Raw genomic sequence first — 21598 nt, forward strand, 5'->3', positions numbered from 1 at the left:
AAAATTTGCACTCGTCAATTTGAGGTTCTTCGTGAAACGTCAGTGCCAATATAATGAGGTGTAGCCGAGGATGTAGTATATTCTGAGATGAGAATATTTTGCTTACTTTGCAGTATTGAAGTTCCGAGAAATCTTTCCGTGAAAATTCGTTCAGAATATCTTATTTCAGTTTCCTTCTTCCCTCGAATCTCTTTCTTATAGGTTCATTTGACTACCACAGAAAGGTTAGTGGTCAGTAAAATGTGTTCCTGCTTCCTTTCCAGCGAGTGCAAAACTGCAAGAATGAATCATTTTTTCTAGTCGATTGGCATTCTCAGGAATGTGTAGACATTACTATAGCAGCGGAAAGAAGATCTCTGAATGCTTTCAGATGTATACGATGAGATACTAAAGCCATTATATTATGAGCTCCACTATTTAGTGTTGTTCTATACTATCATCTTCAAAACTTTTCTAATAATGAGCCTTATCAAATGAAGTCGCACTTACCATTTTTTTTCTTAGGGAATTTTCCGAACATAATAAGCCATTACGAATATTACGACATGTACTATTCGATCCTATTTTTTCCTGCATGCAATGTTCTTATCGTTAATTTCAAATTAATTATTTATTTAAAAGGTGTCATTAAACTTCATCAATATTCATCGTTCGCCAGCCAGCACCTATTTCATTGAGAGTTATTAGGAAAGTGAAAGTTTTTACGAATAACGCGATGGAATAACCAAGAGTTACTCAATGGACCGCCTGTCTTCAGTTCTTGAACGGCATAGCATGTGTGTGTTCAATGTTAGTATGACATAAACCTTTATGAAGAGTGATATTCTAGTCATCTGAAGTAAGTTTTGATGCAAACATACCTCATTATTTTATATCTATCTGAATCTCAGAAAATATACGCATCTGTCATATCAATAAAATATAGTTTGTGTTAAGATTTCATTGAGTCATTTGAATGTTGAAATTATATTTATGTATAGACGTTGATAATTGTTAAATTGCTCAATAGCTCAATGGAATCTATAAAATAACTTGATACTCTGAATTTAGGAGAACTCTTTGGGTACAAACAAAGACAGTGTTGTCATTCTGAATTTTAATTGAGTACTCAAATTCTAAAGTTCCATAAAGTTTCTCAATAGAACATCAACTCTCTTAATTATGAGTTTGAATGATGAGCTATCAATTCTATATTATTCAACTTTATTCATTCAAATATTTATTATGTGATTACCCTCATCTTCCGTAAAACCATTCAACATGCCTAACGTACCTATAGGTAAAAATTATTGTTTCTTCATTTTTGGGACTACGAAAATCTTTTTATTCGTAACTTTTATATTCTCCGTTGTTTGTTTTTCAATTGCAGAATGAAGCACTTATTAATATTCTTTGCCTCTGCTTTATGTGCCAAAAGCTTGCCAATAGGAAGTATATCAGGTGATGTCGATATAAATCTGAATCATGTTGCTAAGAATATTCAGATACCTACAATTAGTCCAAAGGTAAGTGAAACTATAATAAAAAGTAAATTAAATCAAGAGACGATTCCATTAAAAAATTAAAGGTACTGTCAAAATTGTTTTTCTTGCTAAGTTAGCTCGGTCCTCGAACTTAACGCTGAGTTTGTGCATAATCTATAATTCAGTTTGTTTACATCAATAGTTCATTTTCTTGGTTCATTATTTTTCTCAACTAATTTCAAAAGATTCTATCTAAAATTTCTAGTTCTAACTCTGTATAAATGGTATAATTTCATAATTTTCCATTCTGATAGGCATTCACTGTTTTACCCGGGTTTCCCAACTCTGGCAGGACAAGAGCTGTCTTAGAACAAGAGACACTATTAAGTCAGGTTGATTCGAAATACACCAACCTTCAACAAGCAGTTGCCAATATCTACAACCCCAAACCAGTAGTTGACACCATAAGTGAAGAGGATAAGTATGGAAATGATGGTGAAAAATTCAAATCTGTTGGAAGGGTGCTTGTCAATGGTTACGAAAGCTTTTCGAACTTCCTTAATGCCCTGTTTGAAGTAAGAATATAATCACATTTTTACACTACCTTATGTTCTTCCATACGATTTTCCCAATTTATGTAGGTACAATATTTTCAAGGATTCTAAGAAATACATACACATAGATCCTTTTTTGGTTTTAGAGGATCTAAACTTCTTTATTATGCCTCTTGTTATTTTTTTTACCACTTATTTCTACAGTTAATTTCGGGCTACCTAAGCTTAGCTTGCATCGTAGGAGTTTTCAACTGCTCTTTGCGTCCATCTTGTTCAGCAGTATCCTTTTCTCTTCTCAGTTTTCCTGAATGATCCCTTATCCCTTCCAAAAGACTTTCTGTCTGTTTCCCCAATATATCCTTCTATGGTTTCTATTTTTCTATTGCCTCTTATTTTGGTTGCTGACATACCATGAAGCTCTTATGGCATGTCTCAAAATTTTATCAAGAAAACTCTGTAAAATCTGAGAAAATATAAAAAATTAGGGGATCTATTGCAGCACTTTGTGGTACACCTGATTCAATATTCCGTGTCGTCAAACTTGTTCCTTGTATATTCTTTGCACTACTTTTACCATTTTCGTTGTTGCTTTTTTCCATGTCCAGTTATACGGACCTCTCTGCATCTTGACAAATTCAAATTCCCCTTTATATTGTGGGTTGTGTCCTTATATTATGACTAAAGTAGTTCACGGCCAAGGAAAAATTAGGGAAATAAAAGATCGGGTAAAAACACTTATTCAATTTATTTCCAACCCACTAAAAATGTGTGAAGAAGATGATATTTAGGTCTTATCGATTTTAAAGGGCGCTGGCCCCTTGGGTCGTTGCAGGTACTTTTCGCCGGTCTCGAGAACAGATGTGAAAAGATTTAATCTTTCCGTTGTCGGTGCAAGTGTTGCACATATGTTGTAGATGTAGTTTCTCATAGACTGGTCTGAACTCCATTGAATTATTCGCCCTGAAATGCTGAGTTTTATGGACATTCAGGCTGTTTTCCATTCGACCGTTAGCAAAGCTTTTCTACGGATCCCTTGGGGATGTGGCTTTGGTAATCCTAGGTTTGTACACCGATTTCTTCAGTTCTCGGACTTGGAATATTTTCGAAAGAATCGATAGATTCCCTAATATATCTTCCCTAATATTGGCTTTTTGAAGGACTGTAGAGTAATTTATTCTAAATCAAAATTGGTATTTAGTGATTCATTCCTCATTCCTCACAAATAGAATCATTTTTTTTTTCAATTAGCTACTTCATTCAAGCAATAAATATTTTTCAGATTCCCATGGAAAAAGCAAAGCAGATTGGCAAACAGATTACAGCAAACCTCAATGCCATTGGTGGAAAATTAGTTGGCCTTTGAAAAAGACGAAAAATTTGGAATCAGTTTGTTCAAATTAATGAATATTTTTACATTAAGTGATGTGTTATGTTTATAGTTATCCAGTGATTTGAATAGCTAGATTAGGATAAGGTTCAAGACAGTGCGATTACTTGAAATAAAAATGATTTTTATTTTATTTTTATAAATGTTGTTGTTTTTGTTTCACATTACAAATGATTATTTTTTGAATAACTTCCTTCTAATTATGACAGCTATTGATTTTTTCAATCAAAGATATTCCCAAAGATTTTAAAGTGGTTAAGGATCATAATTAATAACAAAAAAATTCAAAAAGTAATACTTAGTTAAGGTAAATCACTTCCAATTTGAATCTCCTACAGTTCTCACGACTTCATCAATGGCACTAAAAATAAAATATTAATTCAATCAAATACTGATCTGCAGGCAATTATCCTCACTCAAAAAAATTTTCTCAAGAATTATTATCGGTGACTCAAACGCCAAGACCCAAAAGTAGGAGACAATAGAAGTGAAACAGAGGTTTCCCCAGAAGAAATACCCCTAAAAAAAATAATAAATAAAATAAATACAAATTTTTTTTTACTTTGAGTTTCTGCATCTGCTATATTCAGTTAGGTGGTCTCCAAAGCCGTATTAATGAACGAACATTTTAAAGCTCCTGCTTGTTTCTATTTTCATTTTTTTATCGGAAACAGTTCGTAGGCAATCTCCAAGATATAAAATTTGTCCTTAAATGATTGAGGATTTCAAATATCATTTTATTTTAAAAAAAGCAATGACGTATATGTATAGGTATAATATTTCTTCTGAAATTTCGAGACATATGTCAGAGGTTGAAAAATTGTAAAATATAATATCTCACATCAATTTCACACGCATTTGATACTCGTAAATTGTGTGTCAAATTCAAAGAAAGTATCTATAACGCGGTTTAAGTTGATACAAAATTGTTTCTTTCTTGAAAATTCAGCAGCTTGTTGCTAAAAGTGAAGAGGTTTAGACCTTAGGTACAAAGAAAATCACCAATAGGTTCACACCCTTAGTCATCACCATCTTAATAGAAACATCTTATACTCTGAAACCTTACCATCATCCAGTCACTAAAATAAATTGGACTCTTCATTGAAGCGAACCATAGCGTGATGATCATATAGTGTACTATATAAACACTGTAGGTAAATCTATTCAACACCTGGTATATTGGTAATGACAAAAACCAGTTAACTGGTCCTGTAATATAATCATCATAAATAAAAATGAGAGAGTATGAGTAGTATAAATTTATGTCATTTTTAATAAAGTAATGTACCGAAATTTTAGAATTCATCATACCTCCATATCCAGAAATACAAGCGACCATAATCCAGCTTATTCCCATAGCCCAATATTGTCTTATGAGTGCTATATGTAAACTATTTCCCCATTGTTGATATTCTTTAGTTCTCAAAGAACCATGCCCGATAAAAATACATATTAGCAATGAAACCAAGGTTACTACCCATATAGCGAAAATAATGATCTGAAAGGATATTAGTATTGAGATCAAACAAATGATTGAGGTTATTTCTCGATTCTTTTAGAATATTATCAAAACGAAAACTACAGAAAATCTATGTCCGTATCCTTACTTCATCGAATATAAAGGGTTTTCCAACAAAATATTTCATTTTGAATAGCCCGCTATCCAGACAGCTGTTACTAGCCATTACTAAAGATGGAATGATACCAGCTTCAACAACGCAATAAAATTTTGAAGACCCAATTCGCAACACCAAAGCACTTTCGGGTCGTTGTGAAGCAACTTCTCTATCGGAAATAGTGAATCTGGTAGAAAATTTTGAGCTGTAGGGACAAGTTAATGATGTAAAGAATCGGAACTGTGGGCGTCGCTCAAGAACAACTGAGAACATTGCTACTGTAGCCAGTAGTGTTGACAAAAACCCAGGTTTTCGATGCCTCCTCGATCTTGGAAATTAGGCATGCCACAAATGAAATTACACCGTATTTTGCATGAATCCTTTTGTCTTAAGACGTTTACTTTCAACAAGACGCCACTATGTCATGAACGGGTTGGTCGGAGAATGTTGACCAATCGTTCACTTATCTCCGGTTGAGATGTTCTTTTAACCCCTGGAAGAGCGGTTTTCCAGAGGTCTCGGAGAATTAATAAATTATGTAAATTCACTAAGATGTTATGTGAGTCCGGCCTGTCGCTTTAATGGACAGGTCTTATTAGTTGAATTTCTTTCTCTAGGGACAGGAATTAGTTTATTGGGTCAATGAAAATCGATTTTAATTTTAAAACTAAATATAATAAAAAAAAAAATAACCAAAGTTACAATATCCCTTGAAATATTGACTCAACGGCCAAAATTTTATAAAACAAAAATTGTCTCAAATAATCTGTTATTCAAACAAACGAAACAATATATCAACTTTGAATTTGGGAGAATCAGGACTACTCAAATGAACTTATTTTTCAAAAAAAAAACATTCAAACATCAACAAATAAACCAAAAAATAAATAGCCAAAAACTTGCCCTTATCCCACGATGCTAGGTAAGTATTTTAGGCCCTGTCTAAACCTAGTTTTTAATTCTTTTTCAAACTGTTCACTCGAAAACGTGTAATTCCTTATATAACACTTCACTCCCGATCCGCGAACTCCGATCTAACCTAATTTATTCCAAAGAGATTCAAATAACAAATTCTAACTTTATCCCAAAAAATTCCTATTTTACTGTTTCTGACCTATGTCAACCGTTCTTAGAATTAAAACAATTCCTTCTTCCAAAAAACTTAAAATTCCTTTAACTCTCTATCATCTACTAAATTTCCTTTATTCTTGATTCAACTTTTCAAAAAAATTACTCTGATCTTCAAAAGAAATTGTTTTAATCTAAGTCTGGTTTCGCGACCGACGTTCTAATTCTCAACCTCTCTCAATAAGAGACCCTAAGCGATACTAACTTCTTCTTTTCCTCCACAAAAATCGTAACCTCGTACTTCTCTTAAGACCGCCCCAACAATTCCACAAGATACCATGCCAATTAGATCATTGGTTAAAAGATTTTTTATCCTTCTTCATTTTTCGCCAACAGACCTTCAACCTCAGTTCAAACTAGATTTTTATGCAGTCTCAGCAAGAACCATACTTCGATTTTGCCTACAGCCGGACGGATTTTCTGCTGTGTCAATGTGACCAAAAAGTATTTACTGAACTCAGATAAGCCAAGATTTCCCCGTATCTAAATGTATTCTTCTTATCCGTGAAAGATATATCGATTTCACCAACGTAGTGTCGAGACGTCTGGAGACGGTAACTAAGAAAAGCATTGATTGGAAAACAAAACATCCTTATGCTAAGATAAGATCAGTTTACATATGGCGCGATCACTCTTTGAATTTAACGTATTTCCTCGGCATAATAATTCTAATAATTTCGATAATTTTCAAATATCCGCTTTACTACATCACACCCTTATCCGAAAAAGTTGTGGCATCGGATGCCATAACTTTTCCCTTACTTTCATCCTTATTAATTTAATAGTCCTTCCTCTCCAATAATCACAATAACTGTAACTCCTATATCAAAATGATACTGACTCAAAGTAATTTAAATTTTTCATTCTTAAACTAAAAACTCATCATTATCCAATATCAAACTGCTTACTAACAGATACAAAATAAAACAAAAACCTATTAACCAAACTTTTCAAAAACTAACCTTAAAGAGAAACTATATCATCTCTACCTACCCTAAGGTCTTAAAGTCTATGGTGGTATGTTTTCCGACATTATTCAATAATTCATAGCAAATATTATTTACTCAAATAAAATGAAAAAGAAAAATCCAAATCCTAATATGTAATAAAAAAAAAAAAATCAAAACAATCAAATCAATTCGAAATATTTTTCTCTTATGCACTTCACTAACTCCAGCATGGAGTTTGTTCACTTTTCGGGATTTCAAAATTTCACTATCGCGGCACTTCCTGGTTCCATTTTACTGCTTTCTTAGGTTGTCTGGTTGAATGGTACTGTATTTCTTCCATGGATCTCATCTTCGTCACGGAAATAACCTTTTACTTCGACATCCATCATGGTTCCGGTGATCTTCTCTTCTTCTTCTTGCTGACGATTTATTTCTCTCATAGAACTTATACTTCATAGACTGGCTAGCTTTATTTTCCACATAACAACTTTCATATAAGGACTGGCGGTAGTATGATTCCAAGGCCATATTTAATCATACGAAATACAACGTTGAATACCATTCATAAATACTCGACTATCGGTGAGGGAGCCATTTCTCCCAAATCAAACATATTCGTCGTCCAACGACATCTACTATGCTGCTACTCATTCAGCATATTTCTACCATTTACATCTTGGTTTCAAGATTCAGGATTCTCTGAGCATCTTCTTTATCCTCAGTTCCATTGTAATCCCATCTTCTTCTTCCTCCATTTATATAATCTTCTTCAGTCAACATATCTTCTTCCTCGTCTTCTTCTCAGCTTTTCTCTAAAGCTCCTCTTTATCTAAAGCCCATTGATTGATCAACTCTCTAACCAGTTTATCGAAAAGGTGATCGTCACTTCTCAGGTAATATTCAGTTGTAATCCACATTGATCTGTATTGTCTGACGTCATGATAGCATTTCAGTTTTGGACATCAACACACATAATTGGAAGTAAGGTTATTCCGTTAACTCGGATTCGATCCATCCATATTCCTGAAGTTACTTCCATCCTTCGTTGTAGACTTCTTCTTCGATTCGCAAATTTTCATAAAATATTACAAAAAAAAATATAATCTGTGCATTATTTCGCTCTAACTAGATATCATATCTCCCTTAAAATTTCGTAATCAATAAAAAAACTCAAACCAACTACTTATATGAACATAACCACCATAAACGTTCATTAAATTTACCACAAAAAAAATCCATATATTTTACTGTCAAACCCTTGAGTTGAATGTCTCCTTTATATTATCTCAAATTATCTATTCTGATTATCGAATAAAACTCTATAAAATTCCTTTTTTTTCTGAAGCATAACATAATAATAAAAAAAAACATAAAAAAAAAATGAGACATCCATATCCCAAAATGGGGACCCTATATCCGGTAGTGACGTCCTTGGAAGAAGGAGCCACTAGAATCTCACGTTGGGCAGGGTCGACTCAATTCCCTGAGGGACCTGTGTCCCACGTTACCCGTCAAAATTTCGAAATTGAAAGCAAACTCGGTTTTATATCATCCAAAAATTGCAAAAAAAAAATTATCTTATCTCCCGAACAGCCTACACTACACCTAACCTACAATTTATTAACTCTTCACTATTTATAAAAATGGAATTCAAAAACAAAATAAATCAACGTAAAATTGGCAACTCTCTATATACCTCACTTCTACTAGTTCTTACTAAATATCCTGAGTTCCGCATAATTCTAGAATGATTTAAGTACAATGTTTCCCAAAACTGAAACTGTAGTTATAATCCGAAATACCTATTCTCCCTCTTTCTTTGTGTTCAAAATCAAACTATTTATCTACTTCATTGTCTTTTCAAGCCTTTCACTGTCAAAACTAAAAAAGTCCTTATTCATTTTTCCTGGAGTCAACTTTTTCCTAAACTCAAAATATTCGTATTCAGAATCATCTCAATAAAATCCTAAAATGAAAAAAACCACTAATGTTTCCTCATACAAAACTTTTATTGAAATTCCAAAACCTACTCAAAAAAACTATCATCATTACTCCTTAAGTGTCTTGATTCCATAAATTGATTCCTTAAATAATTTTATAATACCCAAATTACTTATATGTCTCTTCAACTATTTCGAGAATCAAACTATCATAAATCCCAAAAAAACTTATTCTGATTTCACTTCGCTATACTTCTCAAGTTCCTTAATCTGAAATAAAATTAATCAAATTTTACCAATATTATCCATTATCAATCATTTTACGCAATTATCAAAAATCTCAAAAAAAAAAAAAAACAAATTTTCCATAATTCGTCAAACCTATAAAAAAAAATCACCAAAATTTCCATTACCTATCCAAAATGTCGAAAATTTACCAAAATATGAATAATCTATATTACAATGGATTTATCTGTATGTACCGTTATCTATTAGTCCCAACCCCATCGATCCGGTGGGCGACGTACTCTAGTCGATCTACCTAGAGGGATTTCTTCCTCCTCTATTTCCTCATTTTCAAATTGCGCTCGATTCAACCTCATAATCATCCTCATCGGCGAAAATTTTCGTATCTCAGTCCGTTCATCATCAGATTCAGTCTCGCTACCGTCCGTATCTAATTTCTCCGAACCGTCGGATTCTTCTATATCAATCCCAAACTCTCGATTTCTCGCGGTATACGGTTTTAACCTATCTACATGAACGACTTGTTCCTCTCTACCCCCACATTTCCTAATTCTATAGGTCATCGGACCAAGCAATTCCACAATCCTACAAGGTCCTACCCAAGGTTCCATTAACTTTTTTGATATACCCTGTTTCGCCGACATTTTTTTCAAATAAACTAATTCCCCTACGTCAAATTGAGGATCCACTGTATTTTTGTCAAATTTCTCAACCCTATAAGATTTTACCTTTTTTATTGGCTCAGTTAATTCCCGAGATTTCGTACTTGTAATATTTTGCTTCGAAATTTTTCCTTTTCCACGAATTTTTTTCTTATCTCTTTCTGTCCTCCCTATTGTTTCGTCAACGCTTATTTCTTCAATATCGCTATCTGATTGATTAATCTCTTCTCGTTTTGAAAAACCCTTTGTTTCAAATTCCGCTATATTTTCCACTTGAATGCCTATATCTCTCATCGCCAAATTTCTTTTCTCCTCGTAATTTTCCGTTTGAGTACCGACCTCCGTCTTTACCTGCAATTTCTCTCTTTCACCTTGTTTTTCCAAACTAACCTGTCTTACCCTGAAGTGATTAACTTGTATTGCCTCTTTCTTCTCCTCCGTATGTCTACCTTCATTCAAATCTTTATTCAGAAATTTAAACTCTCTTCCCCACATAATTACCGATGGTTCGTGTTCATACTTAATATGCGCTTGATTTTCCTTAAGAAAATCCCTACCTAGTATTATATCAACGTTTCCTAATGTTTCATCATCCACTAATATGACCGTGCAATATATCCTCAATCTTTCTCCTATTGGACTCACCGCAATATTCGCCGTACCCCAGGTACGTACATAATCACCTGATACGCTTGTTAACTCGCAGTCAACGCCGTATTCATTGACCTCGTCTCTTGAGATCAATCCCCTTTTTACGAGAGACACCGCTGCCCCTGTATCTATCAAACAAACACCTATATTTCCGTTGATACTTAATCTAATCAAGTGGGGTACGTCATGCATTCTTGCCGAATTTACTTCCGGAATGACCATGACTGTACGTTCCCTAAATTCTCTACTAGGTAGCCGCCCTTTTGGCGAACGCAATCCGTTCTGCCTATTTACATATTTGCAGCCTCCGTCCCGGCGGAAGGACTTTGGCCATTGGAGTTTAAATTCTTTCTTTGAGGAAAAGGTGAAAATTTTTGTTTTGGGATCGCACCCGTTGACGAACTATTCTTTGACCTATTAAAATAATTATTTCCAAAAGAATATCGCTGGTCCCTTCCCTCAGCCCCTTGAGGCTTTTTACTTTCATTTTCAACACTTCTATTTTCATTTTCATCTCTTCTATTTTCATTGTTAAAATTTTGTCGTTTACTAAGCTCAACTTTTCGGGCATTTCCGGGACATTCTCTCGCCCAATGTCCCAACTTATTACACTGAAAACAAGCACTTTGAATTTGTTTCCTTGATTTATCATTATCCCTACAATCTCTCGAAAGATGGCCTAATCTGCCACACGCAAAACATCTTTTTTGAAAATTTTGTCCTCCGTTCTCCCGATTTATTCGAATACTTCTACATACTTTCGCTGAATGACCTTTCTTTTCACAAAACTGACATACTTCTTCTGATTTTATTGTCGATATTTTCATATTAGCTAATCTTCCCTGTAACATTCTATTTGTTGTCTCATGCAAAATGACCAATTCTTCCGCTTTTTCCAAATTTAAATCTTTTTCCCGTAATAACAATATTCCAATCTCCCTCATTACGTCTTTCCGTAATCCTATTTTGAACTGATTCAGAATCAAATCTTTATTTTTCTTTCGCAATCCTATTTCCTCATCCGCTTTTGCCCCGGCTAAATCTTCATTTAATAATTCTGCGCCAATGGTTTTTAATCTGGTACAAAATGAAGATACATCCTCATCTTGTCTTTGTATACATCTACTCAAATTCCACTGACATTCTCCCGGTAATTTTTGCGACGTAAATTTTTCAATTAGTCTCAATTTTAGTTCTACATAAGTTAATGAATTTAAAGTAATATCTGATTTAAAATAGCTGTATGCTTCGCCTACTAACTTTAGTTTCAATAGAGTGAGGGTTTCGTCCTCACTCCATCCTTCTAATTTTGCCCTTAGTTCCAATTTATCAAAATATCTTAAAACTTCTTTTCCTGAAAAATTTTCTAAGGTAGTCGACATCATTCCTAGCGAATAACGTTGCAAATTTACTATTGCCGGATTCACAGGTGGATTTCCGCCTGGCGCATTAACTGAAGTAGCGCTATTAACAGTACCAGGTAGAGGAGGTGTAATCGACATTTTTTTTTTTTTTTTTTTTAATTAAATTTGAATATCAAAAAATAATACAAATGATACAACCAATACAATATTTTACCTTCACCCTTATATATTTGGTATCCCACGTTGATCAACTGTCTGACCTTTTCCTGAAAATCCCTAAATTTCTTTCTAACACCGAAAACTGTAAATTCCAAAACTAGCACAAACCTGACTTCAATGTCTACTTGAAACTCTTTTTCAAATTTTGAAAATTAGAGTATAAACCAAAACTTACTTAAAAGAAAATCACTTCAATTAAAACAAATGTCTCAAAACAAATACCTCTAATTAATTATGAAAATTATTTATTCACTTCTACTTATAGATTTAGAAAATTAACGTTCAACGAAATAAATTAACTAAGTATAATTCAGGCCCAACAGCTGATTTTCTCCAACTTCCTAAATAACATACCTAAATATAAAAAAATCAGAATCCGACACACTCCTCCACCTCAACAAAATTAAATGTTTTCACCCCTGATAAAAACAACAATACGCTCAAAATAATTCAAATTCCAATATATTAATCATACACAAAGAGTACAAGGTCTATTCATCCAAAAGTCTCCCAATTCAACAGTTTCTTTCTCAAACTTTACTCTAATACTTCAATATTATCAATCCTCAAAATTTCAACTACCACAATTTAACTTTTTGAAAAATATCCGATCCCAGTCAAAAAAAAATTATCTCTTAAACTATCACCAATTTGTCATATCATCCCAGAGAAATAAAAATCAACTAATATCCCTTAAGCTGTCACCAATTTGTCATGAACGGGTTGGTCGGAGAATGTTGACCAATCGTTCACTTATCTCCGGTTGAGATGTTCTTTTAACCCCTGGAAGAGCGGTTTTCCAGAGGTCTCGGAGAATTAATAAATTATGTAAATTCACTAAGATGTTATGTGAGTCCGGCCTGTCGCTTTAATGGACAGGTCTTATTAGTTGAATTTCTTTCTCTAGGGACAGGAATTAGTTTATTGGGTCAATGAAAATCGATTTTAATTTTAAAACTAAATATAATAAAAAAAAAATAACCAAAGTTACAATATCCCTTGAAATATTGACTCAACGGCCAAAATTTTATAAAACAAAAATTGTCTCAAATAATCTGTTATTCAAACAAACGAAACAATATATCAACTTTGAATTTGGGAGAATCAGGACTACTCAAATGAACTTATTTTTCAAAAAAAAACATTCAAACATCAACAAATAAACCAAAAAATAAATAGCCAAAAACTTGCCCTTATCCCACGATGCTAGGTAAGTATTTTAGGCCCTGTCTAAACCTAGTTTTTAATTCTTTTTCAAACTGTTCACTCGAAAACGTGTAATTCCTTATATAACACTTCACTCCCGATCCGCGAACTCCGATCTAACCTAATTTATTCCAAAGAGATTCAAAAAACAAATTCTAACTTTATCCCAAAAAATTCCTATTTTACTGTTTCTGACCTATGTCAACCGTTCTTAGAATTAAAACAATTCCTTCTTCCAAAAAACTTAAAATTCCTTTAACTCTCTATCATCTACTAAATTTCCTTTATTCTTGATTCAACTTTTCAAAAAAATTACTCTGATCTTCAAAAGAAATTGTTTTAATCTAAGTCTGGTTTCGCGACCGACGTTCTAATTCTCAACCTCTCTCAATAAGAGACCCTAAGCGATACTAACTTCTTCTTTTCCTCCACAAAAATCGTAACCTCGTACTTCTCTTAAGACCGCCCCAACAATTCCACAAGATACCATGCCAATTAGATCATTGGTTAAAAGATTTTTTATCCTTCTTCATTTTTCGCCAACAGACCTTCAACCTCAGTTCAAACTAGATTTTTATGCAGTCTCAGCAAGAACCATACTTCGATTTTGCCTACAGCCGGACGGATTTTCTGCTGTGTCAATGTGACCAAAAAGTATTTACTGAACTCAGATAAGCCAAGATTTCCCCGTATCTAAATGTATTCTTCTTATCCGTGAAAGATATATCGATTTCACCAACGTAGTGTCGAGACGTCTGGAGACGGTAACTAAGAAAAGCATTGATTGGAAAACAAAACATCCTTATGCTAAGATAAGATCAGTTTACATATGGCGCGATCACTCTTTGAATTTAACGTATTTCCTCGGCATAATAATTCTAATAATTTCGATAATTTTCAAATATCCGCTTTACTACAACTACGTGCTACTCAAATAACGAAACAATCTCAATATCGCTAGAAAAGTTTCCTGACCCTGTTATTTCTCGAAGAGGGAATAACAAATGACCAACGAGATATTGTGATTTAACAGCTTTGAACTTTTTTTTGAGCTCACGTATATTAGGTCTATGCCAATGCTCCAAAATACTTCAAAGATGGAATTCGTGAAGTTATTATTATATAGAACAAGTCAAAATCTCTGTTGCAAATACTTGCAATGATATTTTTGAATGGTCAAAAAAGAATAATTTATTGCTCAATTGTTCGAAAACTCATGCGGTACATTTCTCATTGAGGGTACCAAGGGTGATAGACAATGTAATTCCGATAGCTGATGGCGAGATTCATTTTGTTCAACACACAAAGCTTCTGGGTGTTGTTATGGATTCTCGATGTCGATGGACAGAGCACATAGAATTTTTGTGTGGTAAAATCCGTAATAGTTGTTTTTCACTCAGATTCATGAAAAAGTATTGTAGCAATACTACATTGAGATCAATTTATTTTGCTAGCATTCACTGTCACTTGAGATATGGTGTGTTGAATTGGGGTTGTGCCACTGATGTTGGGAGAGTATTCATACTGCAAAAGTACGCAATAAGAATAATTGCTGGGATTCCTTTTCGAGAATCATGTAGGTCATCCTTCAAGGATTTAAAAATACTCACTTTAGTAGGAATTTACATTTTTGAAGTTTGTAAATATGTGTTCATGAATAGATATTTATTTGTTAATGATATCAAACATTGTTATAATACCAGAGGAAAATTTTTGTTAGCACCAAAAAATCACAGTACTACGTATTATCAAAAAAATCTGCAGTATATGGGTTGTAAAATTTTCAATAGGTTACCTGTAGAAGTACAAAATTCTCCAAATTTATTTATTTTCAAGAAGAGGGTTAAGTCATTACTTTTAGATAAGAATTGCTATTATATTTCTGAGTTTTTTGAATGAATGTATTTATTTTGACGTTTTCTTTTGTTGTATGCTCTCGCTCTGTATATTTAACATAAGAAATAAAGATTATTATTATTATTATTATTATTATTGAGGGCATGCAGCCATGAGAAGGATATAGTACTTCAACCGTAGACGTGTCGGTCATCTGGCTGAAAAGTTCGATATTTCTCACCTTATTCATTCTTAAATTCAGTTTCTTCTGCTTTATTTGGTGAATAACATAGCCAACAAGAACACCTGTTAACCACACGTTAGCTCTATTATGAGTTTTAATGTAAAATTTCATCATAAACTCTGTATTGTCCCTGTAAATTTCTAGTATTAATTATTCGTACATAACCTATATACTTGATCTATAGTTCTCAGTGTGACTCACCCATATAAATTGCTTAGGATAGCATGGTAATGGTTGCTCCAAGCTAAGCCAAAGTTCATTCCACATATTCCTATTATAACAGCTATCAATCCTGATATTGCCTGTTTCGGGAATTTTCTCAAGAGATATAGAATGATAGGTGATAGTAAATACAACTGCATATCCACAGCTAAATACCAACTGTGACCAGCACACTACAAACAATTTCATGTTATCTATAATTTTGTATGAAATAGGCCTACACGCAAGGAGAGAAAGCTCCTGAAATCTTTATTGATTTGAAAAATTGGTATATTTTGAGCTTTGTGAGGTGATTTTTTTACGAGTCTCCAGAAATACCGAAAAAATTTCAATGACACCAGATCCGATCAAATTGAGATCTAGCATGTAGATATAAAATAACAAACTTCATATGAAATTTCCTGTGGATTTTTTCACCAGAACCACAGATAATTCAAGCAAAATAACGAAAAAAAGTTTAATGTATCCCATCACCACAACCAGAGAAAACTCTAGCAGAATATCGAAAAAGTTGCCCTAAATAACAAATTCAACTAGATTGAATGTTTATTACAGAAGATCCTATCTTCAGATGGTCATGAATAAATTGCTCTGTTATCACTTGTTACGAAAAGATTTAGAATCAAACAATATTGCTCACTATTTCATTTTGTCCTAAATAGTTTTGGAAGTAAAATATCGTAGCCCACCATACATCCTGACACATTTTTTGATTGGCTCGTACATCACTCCAATGTGGACCATTGCCTAGATAAGGGTACACTGTCGCCACCACTAGTACCAGAGCTGCTAAAGCGGGAGTAAGCCTAGGATCAAGACAAAAAAATTTAAGGAATTATTTGAAGCACTTGTTATAAATGTATGAAAGTTGAAAGTATTATATCTGTTTTTATTTTAATTGATTATTTCTAACATTTGGGGGCCACAAAATTAATCTTGAGGCACACATCATTTTAATTTATTTACTTATAATTTTCATTTTTCAGGTTTCTTTCAAAATAGTTACTCAAAATTTATATAATCTTCATATAATAGAATCATTTCGTACACCCCTACTTGTACCTCCCTTCACTCAAAGTCACATGTTGGAAAGGGAATTGTTCAAATGTCCGCATCATACTTTTTTTATTTAACCAATGAAAGTTTATGTCTGTTCCTCAGATACTTACATTAGCGAGGGGTATCCTTTTCATTACTTCACACATATACACAAAAACTTACCTTATATACCTATGTAGATAGTAAATTATGATATTGAATTTCTTTCCCTTTTCCATCGACTGCATATAAACGTAAGTGACAAGAGCACCACCAACAATAAAAAATGTATCTACAGATAGTGTGCCACTAATTAAAATCATGCTATGAATATTGTCTGCCCACTGAAAAATTCGAGTGATTGAGTATCATATCATAGTATCCACAGGACTTTGAAATCTTAAAATCAGTTCCCTAATTTGCACATCCATTGCATGCTGGATAGAAGTCATAGATAGAACTGTTCTGATTACTTGATATTTTCCAATACAATCAGTAGATATCATTTCAATATATTAGGTGTACAACTTTGCTTCCGGCTGTTTTGCAATAGATGGCTGTAGCGGTAAGTGGTAGTCGAAATAAATAGATCGTATAGATGTCATACAATAAGCTTGGGTATTTGTCAACATAACTCCATCGAAATATTAGTCGATTTGTGTCTGCATATTAAGTTAAGTTCTCGATTAAACATGTCAGCTCACGTGTCAAGGTTTTAATTTTCTGCTTTAATATGAAGAAATCTGCGGCTTAGGCTCATCGAATGCTCTCAAATACCTAGGTGAGGCTTCTATTAGTGAAAGAACGTGCCGAGAGTGGTTTCAACGCTTCAAGAACGGTGATTTAGACGTCGAAGACCAGGTGGAAGAGAGAAGGTTTTCGAAGATGCAGAATTGGAGGCATTAGATCATGGGGATATCCCAGCCATGCTTCCACGTCGACGGCAAAAACGAATATTTACCGTTCCAAGGTCATGCTCAGTATTTGGTGAGACCAGCTCGGCGTAGTGTATTATGAGTTGGTGAAACCGACTGGAACAATCACAGGCAATCGTCATCGAAGTCAATGCGTTTGAGCCGAGCATTGAAAGACAAACGGTCGCAATACAACGTGACACATGATCAAGTTATTTACAGCATGACAATGCTCGACCCCATGTTGCGAAAATGATCAAGACATAATTGGAATCGTTGAAATAGGAAGTCCTACTCCAACCGCTGTATTTTCCAGAGGTTGCTCCCCCGGACTAACACCTGTTTCGATCAATGGCACACGGCTTGGCTGACTAACACTCCTGGTCTTATGAAGAAATAAAAAAATGGATTGATTCGTGGATCGCTTCAAAAGATGACCAGTTCTTTCAACGCGGGATTCGTACGCTTCCTGAAAGATGGGAGAAAGTAGTGGCCAGCGATGGACAATACACTGAATAATAAATGTACAACCAGTTTCCAACCTCTTTCGGAAAAAAAAAACGGCGAAAGCAAAATTGTATACCTATGTATATAAAGGGGTAATTACTCACTGCTACCAGGTCCAAATAATTATACAGAGGGGCACCTTTTCCAATGGAATAAGTGTGTCCAAGTAAAACCCATAGCATACTATAAAATTTCAAACCATTCAGACATTCCAGCTGATTGTTATTCTTGGTCATAGTAAATAGTTTTTTCGAATTAGTATACATTGAAAAGGCTAAAAGTACCGGATGAGATTCTAAAAAAAATAAGAATTATTCTCGAAATCTGGCAACAGTAGATCATTTTCTGTAACTACTTTTGCTAAAGTTCTGGCAGTAAATATCGTATCCAGTGGAGAGTAGCATTATGAGAAATATGATGCAGAAAATTACACTGAAAAATATATGCATTAGAAAAGTCATAGGAAATGAGATATTTGCAATAATGTGCAAACACCAACCATAATATGTAGGTTTTGAGACAGCTTTCAGGATTTCAAAATATAAGTTTATACAAGTTATGGTTGTTTCGAATTCCGAGATTGGTACCTAATTTTGACTAAAATGACTGGACTATATACTTACATTGTGATTATAGCTCCAGTTGTCAACTTGTTATCATCATTTTTCGTTGCACACTTCTCTTCGCTGAAAGAAACTTTCAATCCTGGTTGAATCTTTCGAAAGATTTCACTAAAAACTATTTCGAAAGTTTCTGCACCACAAGAGCTTGGAAGGCAAGCCGCCCATGTTAACTGATAGTTTGAGGTTGGACTACCAGCTAATGCCGCTGCATTCTTCTTCAGTCGTCGCTGTAAGAGAAGTATTTGTCACTTATACTCAAAAATCTTATCAATTAGTTGACTGCACACTTATTATTTACATACGGGATAGAAATGCCAAATTGATGATAGACAATCGCGTTAAAATTAATGAGATCCTGAAAAAAAAAATTCCAAACTACTCTAAACTACTCTACTTGCACCCCTAATAGCAATTTCTCCAATTTGTTAACTCCCTAAAGTAAATAAATAATATCATATTATATCTTATTATCCCTTTGTCACAAAGAAACCCTTTGCCTACACTTTTGATTTCATTACTCACCTGCTGCCTTAAAATTTTCACTCACAAAGATAAGTCAGTAGGTTGAGAATATTCTGTTGATTAGTTTGAGGTGGGTGATGTGAAATTCTTTATTATATTCTTTATTATAATTCGGATTCAACTGTGTGTTGCATGATATCGAAACTAATCAAAATCTTATTATGAGTGAGCAAACTTTTGGAAACCTTCTTCAAAAGAAGGAAAATTGAGGCAGACGAATTTTTCGCTTGTGAATACAACAGCTGAAAATTCGATAGGTGAAAATCTATCCCAAGAAGTGTATGTTAATTCAAAAGAGTAAAGACAACTGAAACGAATAACCGATACTTATCTACTCCTATTGAATTATATATTCATTATTCAACTGCTTTTGAGCAATTAATAGTATCTATTAACAAACAGCGTGAGTTATAATAACTCACTACTATAACTCACTATAATAAATCGGAAAAGATGGATCTGTGCTTCTCTACTTCTCTGCTTCTATTCGATTTGTCGAAAGGGAACATTCCATTATTGTTATTGAGGGGAGGAATGTCCGAGGGAATGTCACTTTAATAATTTTTAAGTTTTCAAATTTAGTTAATATCATTGGGAATGTTTTGCTGAAAACGATTAATTCAGATAGTGAAGATGAAATAATATATATTCATTTCCACAAGACAAACAGCTAATGTTACCATACAGAATTACTTGCCCGAAAAAGATATAAAGGAGTTTATAAAAATTTTCAAGATTGGTGTAGCAGTAAGAACATTAAGTCCTCGTTTACAGGGAATGTTTTTTGATATATTTTAGTGCATTGTTATAGGCAACTATTAAGGTTTTTCAATAAAGTTCTATCTCTGTACTCTCTACTGGATTCGAGCTAGCCGTTTCCATTTCTCTTGTACTCGGGATCGAACACAAATGTTCACTTTTCGTTCCTTCTGTCTATATCTAAGTCTGTATTTGTTTCTTAGTATCTATTGATATAGTCGTAGATAAAGCATAGTATTCAATTTGCGGTAATAGTCATAACTCACTTCATATGCGTGAGTTATGACCTACATTACCGCTCGTTGAATAATATACTTTTTTATTTTCGTTTCTAACGCTTTATCCCCCCCATGCCTATGTCTGGGTACGCCACTGTTAATCAGCTGTTGCGTCATCAAAGGAACCATGACGGTTTGTGGCATTTTTGAAAATAAATTTCAAGATGTTTACAGAAGGATAATATTGGCTTTTCACTCAAATATCAACCTTTATAGTGAAATAAATGAGCGAATTCCTCAAGAATTGTCAACTATCAGACTAAATAACATATATTAGAATGTCTGTTTTCACATGCAGCAAACACTTGAATGAATATCATAATAAAAATATAATATATTAAAATTAACCAACCTTCATATCATACAAAAGTTGAAAATTGTCATCCTTCACATCAAAGGAGATTGACCCAAGGCAATATTTTCCAGTTATATCACCATCATCACTAGTAGTACTTATACACTCATCAAACTGGCCAATATCATCACTTAATACAGCTAGTCCGGATCTTAACTTGGATGTAGCATCCAACACTGTGAAAATATAATTATATCTAAGAAAGTCCTAAACTTTTTAAATCATATTGTATGAGTTCGAAACTCAATTTTACTGAAAATCTTGTCAATTTAATTCAGCCTACATTAGTTCTATTGTAAAGTATCGGATAAACTTACTTCTCCAAGCCCATGACAATTTGAAATCCTTCAAGTCAAGGCCCATTTTTTGCAGGTCCGAAATACATTGGCTCATCGTTTGGGTTGAATTAAAACTTCCACTCGAAATTTCATTTTTGAATGCATGTTCGAAATCTCCTCTCACGGCTAAAAACAGAGAAAAGAAGAAATAGAAAGTTGATTTGGTTGACATCGCTGATGTAATAAAATTTAAAACTGAAGGTTTACAATACCTTGTTTCCCTATTATTTTATTCTTGACTATCTCTCACTATCACGCAATTGAAAGAAAATATCCCAAAACAGATTTATCTGTCGTCGACACCTTTCTGTAAGTGTCGATTATAGAAATATTTTACGAGGAATAGTGAAAATCACGTTCATCAATTCAAGATTCAATGTCAATGTACCTGTATATCAATGGTTTAGATAGTGAAGTACATAAATGGAAAAGTTTTCGAGAAATATTTTTTTAAACTGGATTCTAAATTATCATTCCTTGAAATATATAATCTACATTCTAAATGATCGATGTATAAAGATAAAAACGCATTAATGAAGTCACCTAAAATGTTTTAATGAAAACTGATGTAGCAAC

General features: G+C 33.6%; 2 protein-coding genes across 4 annotated transcripts; one reads left to right on the forward strand and one right to left on the reverse strand.

The window, feature by feature from the left end:
* The first annotated feature begins 685 nt into the window (after nucleotides 1-685).
* Nucleotides 686-3547, forward strand: LOC123683954. The gene is made up of 4 exons (XM_045622967.1): nucleotides 686-838; nucleotides 1370-1505; nucleotides 1778-2038; nucleotides 3297-3547. The coding sequence occupies exons 2-4, from the start codon at nucleotides 1371-1373 to the stop codon at nucleotides 3378-3380; spliced, it is 480 nt and encodes a 159-aa protein (XP_045478923.1). The 5' UTR covers nucleotides 686-838; nucleotide 1370; the 3' UTR covers nucleotides 3381-3547.
* LOC123683950 (nose resistant to fluoxetine protein 6-like) lies at nucleotides 3512-21398 on the reverse strand. Of its 3 annotated transcripts, XM_045622963.1 has the most exons (14): nucleotides 21235-21398; nucleotides 21002-21148; nucleotides 20682-20860; nucleotides 18771-18997; nucleotides 18500-18579; nucleotides 18252-18442; nucleotides 16910-17070; nucleotides 16329-16494; nucleotides 15668-15861; nucleotides 15464-15596; nucleotides 4716-4902; nucleotides 4471-4613; nucleotides 3821-3923; nucleotides 3512-3765 (listed from the first exon to the last, which is right to left on the reverse strand). In XM_045622963.1, exons 2-14 carry the CDS (start codon nucleotides 21075-21077, stop codon nucleotides 3746-3748), a joined length of 1860 nt encoding a protein of 619 aa, XP_045478919.1. In that variant the 5' UTR covers nucleotides 21078-21148; nucleotides 21235-21398; the 3' UTR covers nucleotides 3512-3745. The 3 variants fall into 3 exon arrangements, with proteins under 3 accessions (XP_045478919.1, XP_045478918.1, XP_045478917.1); XM_045622962.1 differs by lacking the exon at nucleotides 21235-21398 and having other exon boundaries at nucleotides 18503-18579; nucleotides 21002-21222; XM_045622961.1 differs by lacking the exon at nucleotides 21235-21398 and having other exon boundaries at nucleotides 21002-21222.
* Between the last annotated feature and the right edge of the window lie 200 nt (nucleotides 21399-21598).

The sequence above is a fragment of the Harmonia axyridis genome, chromosome 7, assembly GCF_914767665.1.
Source record: "Harmonia axyridis chromosome 7, icHarAxyr1.1, whole genome shotgun sequence".
NCBI classification, from domain to species: Eukaryota; Metazoa; Arthropoda; class Insecta; order Coleoptera; family Coccinellidae; genus Harmonia; species Harmonia axyridis.